Source organism: Manis pentadactyla, chromosome 3 (assembly GCF_030020395.1).
Source record: "Manis pentadactyla isolate mManPen7 chromosome 3, mManPen7.hap1, whole genome shotgun sequence".
NCBI lineage: Eukaryota > Metazoa > Chordata > Mammalia > Pholidota > Manidae > Manis > Manis pentadactyla.
This window is the reverse complement of record NC_080021.1, coordinates 216,721,690-216,731,629: the sequence shown is the minus strand read 5'-3', so window position 1 is coordinate 216,731,629 and position 9,940 is coordinate 216,721,690. Positions and strand designations below refer to the sequence as shown.

The 9,940-nt window shown below is 49.1% G+C and overlaps 1 protein-coding gene across 4 annotated transcripts in view; it reads right to left on the bottom strand.

The window, feature by feature from the left end:
• Positions 1-1,217: 1,217 nt before the first annotated feature.
• The window catches only part of NUP214 (nucleoporin 214), a 105,999-nt gene continuing 97,276 nt past the window's right edge, over positions 1,218-9,940 (bottom strand). For 3 of the 4 annotated variants that reach the window (XM_036913550.2, XM_036913553.2, XM_036913551.2), the window contains 5 exons: positions 9,253-9,405; positions 4,914-5,085; positions 2,855-2,991; positions 1,997-2,021; positions 1,218-1,873 (listed from right to left, as the gene is read on the bottom strand). In XM_036913550.2, coding sequence (XP_036769445.2) covers positions 1,759-1,873; positions 1,997-2,021; positions 2,855-2,991; positions 4,914-5,085; positions 9,253-9,405 — 602 coding nt within the window. In that variant the 3' untranslated portion in view covers positions 1,218-1,758. The remainder of the gene's footprint in view (positions 1,874-1,996; positions 2,022-2,854; positions 2,992-4,913; positions 5,086-9,252; positions 9,406-9,940) is intronic. The other variant, XM_036913552.2, reaches the window with a different exon arrangement.

Sequence of the window (9,940 nt, the reverse complement as noted above, 5' to 3'; positions counted from 1 at the left end):
TCCAACATCTGAGAGCTTGGCTTCAGGGCATGTACACTGGTAGCGCTGTGAGTTGACTCCTGCCACCTACCAGTGTAACCAGCCCCAAACAAGGAACTCCGAGGGGCTCGCGCACAGCAGCACATTCCCCGGTGCTGCCGCCCTACAGAGAGTGGTGGGGCGTTATCTGGTCAAGCGCAGCTGATACAGCGGCTTACGGAAAGATGTCACATGCCACCTCAAGGGATGATTAATGCAGAGAATTTGAGGTCAACGGCTTAGGCCAAACCAGCTTCTATTTATAAAAAAAGAGCCTCTGGAGAAAATAGCAGGGAAGGAGCCTGGCTCCGCCTGGGTGCCACTGGGCCGGATGTCGTGCCAAGGCACCATCAGCCCTGTCACCTGGCCCTTGCTACTCCCTTTAAAGCAAGGCCCTCCACCGTGAGCTTTTCCCATCAAAGTTGAGTTCCTCTGCCTCAAGAGTGCCACTGTGTACAAACCAAGGGCACGTGTGGGAGAAACAAGCCCTGTGCGTGGCCGTGTGGGTGTCTTGGGGACGGTTCCCCACTCCACAGCTGAGGGGCCTCCTGTGAGAACAGGTAGACAGGTTCTTCAATTCCACAAGGACCCAAACGGCACACGCTGAATTACAGGGCTGCTGCGCCTTGGTCGGTGGCGGGCTGGACAGACGCTCCTTTTCTCATAGGCTGTATGGACAGCAGGGTAAGGCACCCAGGACGCTCTCACTCTGGGGGGCTCCCGGAACCCAGCAGCGCCGCACTGGCTGTCACATGATGAATTAAATCACATGGAAAACTGTCATTAAAACATTTTAAAGTACAAATTTCCAAAAAGTAAAACTCTTAACAATTGCCCCTTTCTAGCCCTCCCCAGCGATGACCCAGCCAAAGCACTGTGACGCCTGGGCCTGAGAGACAGCGTGCCCTTACTCTCACTTCGGATGCCCCTCAGCCCTGCTTTGTCAGCACCTGCACAGCCTCGGAAGCACGTACACCCGGCCTGAAGGCTGCCGTTAGGGCACACACGGCTGCGGCCGTCGGCAGGGGGCCTCTCCTCCACTCCTGCTGCTCCCTTTGCTCACTGCTGTGCTGCCCTGGTTGGTTGGCACCACCCTTGAGGACAGAGCTGCTGGACAGCTGCGCAGGTTTCTCAGAACCACAGCAATGAGGAAACCTCTCTTCTAGGCTGTGGCCTGAAAAAACCCCCATACCATGCTGTACACAGACCAAACACTTTAATGGGGAAGCAGAGGGCGCAGACACCAATCGATACGGAAGAGAAAACAAAACAAGCAACCGAGCATCTCTAGAGTTTTGGTTTCTGCTGTTTTTTTTCGGGGTTTCAATGAGAATGTCCATTGGAAGGGCTGCTCCAGTGTTTCTCCGTGAAGAGGAGCTGAGGATGCAGTTGGTCACACGAATGAAAGGAACACCGACACCCACTCAGCTTCTCCAGCCACCAAAGCCCTGCACAGACCTGTAAGGAAGCGCCGGGAGAAACGCAGGTCAGCTCCCGCTCTGGCTGAGTAAGGGCTTCGGGCTCATGCAACTGCCTGTGTTCAAGTTCAAGACTGAATTCTTAACGTCATGCAATTCTACACAGAAGCAGAGAGTGAGGATCAAAAAGGAAGACTTGGCAATGGGCCTGGAGCCCAGTGGTCGGCATAAGGCTTCTCAGACACTAACAGGGAGACAGGGAAAGGCATCTCTCGAGTCCTGCCTTCCAGACTTGGCTCATCAGAACGCAAATTCTTCTCTCTCATGCATGTGCCTTGAGCAGGCTACGTCTGGGACCTCCTCCCAGGTTCCTACCGAGACCAGCAAGTTCGCAAAACCCCAAACCTGTTGCTGAACCCTCATGCTTCCAGAACAAGCTTTTAAAACAGGAAAAATGGAAACAAAATGTAAACAGATCAAAAATTAGTGTCTAGTACTTTCGCATACCACACACTCTTCCATCCTTCTTTGATGACTCAAAACTAGAGGTAGCTACTTACGAGCTAGACGAGCCAAAGGTGAATCCTGAAAAAGATGAAAACGAATGAGGTCAGAACCCACAAAGCCTTGGAAGACAAAGGTGGGCTCTGAGCCGAATTCCTTCCTTTATTCCCTGCGGAATGCCTTCCTGGCCCTCAAGTCTGTGGGCCAGGCAGGAAGGGGAGCTGTCTTCTCAGTATTTCAGGGTCCTTCCTTTGTGCCCCACTGCTGCAGGCGGCGGGGGCTCGGCACAGCCCCTCTCACTTAGCTGCACTGTGCCACACTCATCTCTTTCCTTAGAAAACCAGGCTGTTTGTGCTTTTCTCATCTACTTGCTTCCTCTTCTCAAGGCCAGAGAAGCATGGCACTCGGGTTCTAGGCCTGGCCCTGCTGCTCACTGTGTGGCCCTTCAGGCAAATTCATATTGGTCTCTTGGAGATTTTATCTTTGTTTATGAAACAATGCTGCTTAACTTCTGTGCCTCATAAATGTGATGTGAGATAAAGACAGAACATACACATTCCACCACCTGAAGACACAGAGTGTTAAACAAATGATACACATTTTGTGAAGTCTCTACATCTTGAGCCTGATGGCTTGGAATTTTAACCAAGGTTTAGTAAGAAGGTTAATATTTTGGGTTCTCAAATCTTGAGAGAAAATCAAGTCAGCCATTTCTTTATTTGGTAAGAAATGGCAGGATGTTACGAATCTAATTAAAACCTAAAAAGAACATTGTGTCTTTTCAACTACTCTCAGCTTTTAAAATACTCAACTGAACAGCCAGGTAAAAACCGTCTCTTATTTGGGGGCATGTATGCATTTACCAAGGACAAGGCCAGAGGGGCCAGAGAGAGGGAGGGAGTCTGGCTGCTCACCTCCGCCACCTGAACCGAAGCCAGAGAATCCGCTGCTCTGGGCCCCGAAACCAGACGTCTGTTGGGACAGTGACCCGAAAGTCGGGGCGTTCTGACTGGCGAGGGTGCCGAATGACGAGGTGCTGCTGCTCCCAAACCTGGGTCCAGAGGGAAAGCACACGGGGTCAGCATGGCCGCCGCGCTCTGCTGCCTCAGTCTGCCGTGCAAACCGCAGCCCGCACCAAATGCACAAATCCAGGCGACGTGCTTGGTTGGAACTAGCAGCCTCTCAGAAGTAATCAGCCAGAGCCCCGGGCAGACCTCACTGCAGCCTCGGGAAGGAACGTAATGGGCACAACATGGAAGCCGACCTGCCCCATGTTTGGGCGTCTGCCCGGCGTCTGACGGGGGTCGGAGCAGCACCTCTTCTGCTCTAGCTGCATCAGTTCTTCAGGTTTCAGCCCATCATTTGGGCATCCCTCACTTTCCGATGATCTACCTCCCCCATTTACATATCTGCAGCTCCTCTCTGGATCTGGTTCTGTTTACTCCCCATGGGAGGTAAGCTGCTTTCTAGGGCAGATGCCTGGGGCCTGCTCTCAGGTGCTGCTGCCCCGGGGCAGCCCTCCTGGCCCTGCTCCACTCTTACCCCTGCCTCGGGCCTCTGATGAACGGCAGCGGAACTCCTCAGCTGCCTGCTGGGGTCAGGGACCGGGCCCTGCGGAAGGGAGGTGGGCTCTTGGAGATCTCACACCAGAGCTCGTAACTGTTGGCCTTGTTTGACTAACTGGCCAGTCAGGATTTATGTGGGAGAGTCCCTTTACCCCCAGGCAGAATATGATACTTCTCTATTAGTAAAGAAAATAGCTGGTTTCAAATAAATAAATAAAACCTCAAGATTCCCAGTCAACCAAAAACCTGCAAATACTATGTGATGGGAGATCAGTGTCCCTCAGAACCTGCCAAGAATACTGGTTTAAGTTTTTAACTCTCCTTTTAAAGCTTTCTTTAACTTTAGTTCTTGGGGGTTCCTGGGGAAACTTAAAGGACCCATTAGTGTCTCCATGAAATCCAAAAAGCAAATACATCAACTTGCTCACTTTCCTTGATATCTGCCAGCATTTCTGCACCAGCATCTTTCATTGGGCAGAAAGGGGATGAATAAGAACAGACTTCAGTTCACATCCAAGATGAAGATGCCGTCACCTCGCCAAGACTCATCCCAAGTACCTCGCCGATTCCCTACAAGCAAGCCCCCGCCCCCACCTCCAAGCCTTTAGTGTCACGTGTTCTGAGTCCTGAGCCCAGTGCCAGGGCGAGACCTATCAGACATTAATTTCAGACACTAATACCTCTTCTGAACAAGACGCTCTCTAGTCATCGCCACATATATTTTATAAGGGCTTTGTGGTATGGTGAAGGCTATTTTCTCCTTGGGGTTTTGGCAACTAGACTGAAGTTCTGGGGCCCTAAAAAGCAAATCCCTAATATGGCATTTTCAGTGAGGATGTGCACAAGGCAGGAAGTGCAGCTCTGCAAGCTGGGCCGCCACTGAGACTCTGAAACATGGGGGCCTGGTCAGTGCTTTGTGTGGAAGCTGGCTCACAGGACTGTGAACTGAACACCCGCTCTGAGGGGCTGGGGTGGAGCGGGACACAAGGAGTTGCTCACTCATGGACGACGGGTCAACCATACAACAATCCCAAGGAGAAAGAATGTGGTGCAAACTATTCACTCAGAATTCCCAGAAGTCACCATACCCAGGGCAGCCCTGACTCTCAAGGAGCCAAAGCACAACCATTTTCTTCCTCTCACCAACTCTTTAGAGCTCCTCTGGGAGAACAGGGGGTTGCCATCCCGGGCTCTTCAAGCATGGATAGCAACACAGCTGATGTCCACCATGTACTCGGCAGAGTCTGCCTTGAAAGAAATGAGCCCTCCCCAAGGGGAACAGGAACCCTGGAGTATGAGGGAGGCCTTCAGATCAGTCCAGAGCAGGGAAAACGCAAGGATTTTCTGTCCGAAGCCAGAGTCTGGGGCCCCTGGGCCTGGTCCCCCACAGGCTGCCCCGGGGGCTTACCCGAATCCTCCTGCGCTGGCCGCCGCAGTGCCCTCTCCGAACACTTTGCCTCCCGTCGAGCCCAGAGGGCTTGTAAAGGCTGGGGCTGAACCGAATGCTGGCACCCCTCCAAACCCAGGGGATCCCCCAAAAGTAGGAGGGCTGCCAAACACTGGAGCAGCACCGAAGCCACCTGAGCAAAACAGAGGCAAACAAACAGAAACAGGGGGAAAGGAAGAGAGAGACGGGAGAGAAGACAATGAGTGGTGAGAAACCAAATGGAAAGTAGGAACAAATTAAAAATATGTTAGAAATTCAAGTCCAGAAAACTCTAGCAAGGGGCAACACCTTTTCTCTATCAGTAAAATAATAATTAAAATCCAAACCAAACCAAATTATGCCCCCACCATTTCTATCAGGGGGACCTGGACTCCACTCGGGACAGCTCCTTGGAACTCTAAGAGTCCAGCAGACCCCCACATCTGTGCAAAACCCTCGATCCCTCTTAGAGGCAAGTGGGACTTGTCAGATCTGAGGTCGTGAAATCCCGTCACCACCAAGAGGCACGCGGGTATGCTTCAGCCCCGCCCCAGCCCCTCCGTGCTGTTCTGAGGTCCTCACTGGACACGCATTTGCAAACGCTCCAGCCCCTCCCCAGCTGTCCAGATGACAGACCCCATCATGCACTGCCGCGTGGGCAGGGCGTCTAGCTTCATGGGAGCCCGCGTTACAGAACCAGAGGCTCACCGGCCTCTCGGGAGACCCTGGGCCGGGTCACAGGAGGAGTGAAGGCACACACGGTGCGGATGTCCAGCCAGGTGCTTTTTATTTATTTAAAGCCTGTGGCTCTCACGTCTCCCACCATGGTCTCTCTTTGTACAGAACAATTTTTAAAAAATGCTTTCTTTCGGTAGTAAAAAAGCAAACCGAACTTCTTCTCTGGAGGAAGGCTGCCGTACAGATGTGATAAAACAGCCCATCAGCCCTGCGGAGAGCCAGCCCGCTGCTCCAGGGCCCGCAGGTTGGCAGGGGCGGCTCATGTAGGTGATCGCACAGAACCAGGCCAGGCTGCGGAGGCAGCCTCCTCCATCAGGTGGGAAGATGGAGCACCCTTCCCTGTCTGCACGGAGGCTGCCCAAACTCCAAGACACCACTTAAGTCATTCTTGGCTATCAGCAGAGACCCCAGTGAGTCTCTCTCTTAAATGGAATGGAAGAAAATGGTATAAGAAATGTGCTTTAAAAGGGAGTATTTCTTAAAATGAGGCCTAGGAGCTACATGCTAAAGGGAATAAAGGCAGCCCAAGTGCAAGCAAAGAAGCGATTAGGCTAATGAGACAGGGCCATTCTTCCCGCCCCTTTTGGAAAGTGAATCCTGTTGTTAGAGATGAATCAGGCCTTCTTATTATAATCATAATCACACCACGAGCTTCTGCTACTTGAAGCAGGAAAGATCAAATTCTAGATATGAAAAACAGTTTAGTTGACTGTTATTTTGTGATTCAATCATGTGCTTATTCACCTTGATAGTGACTGTACACCTGACAAGATACTTTGCTAAGGCTCATGTTTGGGTTAACATTCTAGATTTTAAAACTTTGAGTGAAATTCCAAGCCATGACAATGGAGACTGTTGGGTTTCAAATATAAGAGACTGGAAAAAAAGTGCTAAAAAACCCTTGCAGTTGAATTATTTAAGACTGATCACAGATCTAGTTACACTTTCTTCCTAGACACACAGGCCTTTACCTGGTGCCTTGTACTCAGTATTATTCAGACATCATGGTAGAAGGTGTGTGAAAAATGAGAAGTCACAGTGATCCAGAGAGCAAACTGGTCAGGGGAGGGGAGGAGACCAGACACACGCCTACTGCGCTCTGAAATGACAAACTTGGGTCACAGCTAAATGAAACAGGAAGAGAATGGCTATTCTGGTATTATTTCTGGAGATAGGCAACTCACTCCTGATGCTGGGAGGGGTTTGATTTTATTAGATGCTATATTTTCATGATTTTCTTCTCCAGATGAAGCAGAAATTTATATATAATCAAGGATAAGACATCTGGCTCCCTGAATGGCCAGGTGTGATACAACAGTTTGGTTTAATCCTTACCTGGGGGGCCTACTTCACAGGTGGGAAAACTGAGGCTCAGAGAACATGTCACCTAAGACTAACTAGCCGGTAAATGGGAGAGCTGGGGCAGGAACAGAGCAAGGTATGATGACTCAAAAGCCCAGACAGCATGTCACCATGTGAGTCACACTGCTTCCCTCCACTGCCGGCAGCTTCAGCAACAGAGCAGTGGGGAGAACCAATGGACGGGGAGGCCGCCAAGTCATTTTCAAGTCTGTTCCGTCTCTTCTCTCCTCCAATCATGTCCAGCAGTATTATTCTCTAATGAATGGAAGGGAGGATGGACACTTCTGGTATTTTTCAAAGACCCATCCCAAACCATCAATCTAAAATTCCTCTTACGGTGAAAAGTGGTAACTCTGATGCACAGGAACTTGTACTGCTGTGGCAGGAAGCTCACCCCTTAAAGCAACCTTTCCTTATGCTCAGTCCTTGAAGGCACCTCTTTTTTTTTTTAATTGTTATATAACCTTATGATGGTTTCACATAAACAACACAGTGGTATCAACATTCACCCATGGTATCAAGTCCTTACCCCCTCCACTGCGGTCACTGTCTATCAACATGGTAAGATGTTACAGAGTTATTAATTGTCTTCTTGTGCTATACCAGGAGGCACCTCTTTTTATAGAAGGGGCTCTTTGAGAACTGCTATGAATTCTGCAGCAAAGTTCTAGAAGCACAAGGGCGAACAGTCTCCTCCACCCTGTTACCTTTTTGCTAACTAGGTTCATTCACCTTATGAATCTGAAAGGTAGCGTTCTCTCTCCATTAGGAGTCTGTAATCTAGGTGGTTTCACAGGGCAAGTTATCAAATGGGAACAAACATATCCTGAAAGGTGGGAAGATACATTTTCTCTCACACTAGAAAAATTAAAGCATGATCAACTGGGACCTGATACCAGGATAAGGAACAACATATAAGAAAAGCACATGAGTCAGAGAAAACATGATCAGGTTAAAAAAAAAAAAAGAATTAAATGTTGAGGATTAATGAATGAAAATTTCTTCAGTAAGATTTGGCTCACTAACGAGGCCTCTCCTTTTAAATCATTCACGGCAGGGAAGCATGGGGGCAAGATAAAGCTTCACTGCCCATTTCCAACCCACTTTAAATTCCAGAAAAGAAGTATCAGAAACTGGCAACCACAGACTAACCACCCGAGACCGAGGTGTGGGGGAAGGTGCACAGCGCATCTAGGAACCACAGCAACCCAGGCTCGGAAAGGTGGGAGCCAGGCATTCATCTGGGGAGAGCCTAAACCACGGCCACCTGAGCGTCTGGTCCTCCAGAAGGCCCCTTCCCCCGGGGATTTGCATAATTTCAAAGTCTCCCATACACGTAGGGAGAAGCATCCTGCCCGCTAACCCAGCAGGTCTACTTTAAAGAACTGCTTTCTCAGAAACATCCACCCCTCTGCCACCTGCCTGGAAAAAAAAATCTCACACCGTTTTCCATGCAACAGGGGCAGGAATGCAGACCCCCTTTAGATGGAGACTGCAGAATGCAGGATGCAGAGGCAGCTGACAGAAATGAAGCAGGTTTTCATATCTAAACATATATTGGTCTTTAAAATTTTTAATTATAAATGTATACATGATTATAAGAAGTCACACAGTTTGTAAGTGATACTTTAAAAGCAATGCTGGGGGTAAAAAGGAATGCTGGCAATATTCTGGGTATATTCCAACTATGAAAATTAATTGAGCTGTGTACTGGTGATATGTGGATGCTGTACATGTGTATGTAATATATTTATGTATGTCATACTCAATTAAAATTAAAAAAAAAAAAAAGAAGTGGAAAGAGGGCAAAATGATAAAAAATTAAACAGATAATCTGTCTTGCCCATGACAGGTAATGGGTACCCAAGCAAATCTAGGCCTCAGAGTGCTTTCTTGGTTGTGTTGTATTTAACAATTTCTTATATGTTCCCTTACTTTGGTTTTGCAATTGCTAAATATTTACAATGTTTTCTTCGCTAAGAAGACACTAAGTTCTCTAATGGTTGCATTACATGCACTCTGTGCTTTTACATGTCTAAGGAGACCTAGAACAGTGTTAGGAACATGTAGATGCACAGAAAGTATGAAAATGAACTGGGGAGCGTCACTTCATCCACACTGCAATCCTACTCCCTTGAGAACCAACATAAAGAGATATCCTGCTAGCTATCTATGCCAACATACATATAAAAATAACCCCAGCCAGTAAGCACAGGAGTACCTGTTTTATTTGGAGCGGAGAACCCGAAGCCTTGGGAGGCCACACTTCCTCCTCCAGAGCTAAAAGTGCCAGCAGGCTTCTGCTCTCCAAATGATGAGCTGGCAAATCCACCGAACGTCTTGGCCCCACTGTTCCCGAATAGGCTGGAGGTGTCTGAGGAGATGAAGCACACGTACGAGGGAGATCAGAGGGAGAAAGATGCCTGTACCTTAGAGAAGGAAGAAACCTCATGGGCGTTTGGGGCAAAGGGAGTAACTGAGCAGTCCGGGACCCACGGGAGCTGAGCTGTAGCGAAACGGATGCCCTCTCCGATTCACACGCAGCCTGACGACAAGTTCGCAGTCACTGTGGTACCCAGGCTCAGGACTTCCCAGCACTATCCGACAGGCACAGAATGTAAGGGAGCAGCAGCAGGTCCCAGGAAGCTCCTTTGCAAAAAGGGTTCAGTGCTCCCAGTGGCCGGTCTATCCACCAACAGAGGACCGATACGAGGCCGTTTCCTTCTGAAGGACAGGGCTTGCTTTTGTCCCATGTAGACCAACTTCAAATTTTGTCAAACTAGAGAAAATAAAGTTAGAGCACATCCAAACAAAGGTTAATGGTTTCCAGCCTCGGCTTTTATACTCAAGTTGGGCATGCCTGAGGTTGCCTACCAGCTCAGAGAATGGCAGATGAAACAAGAAAAACT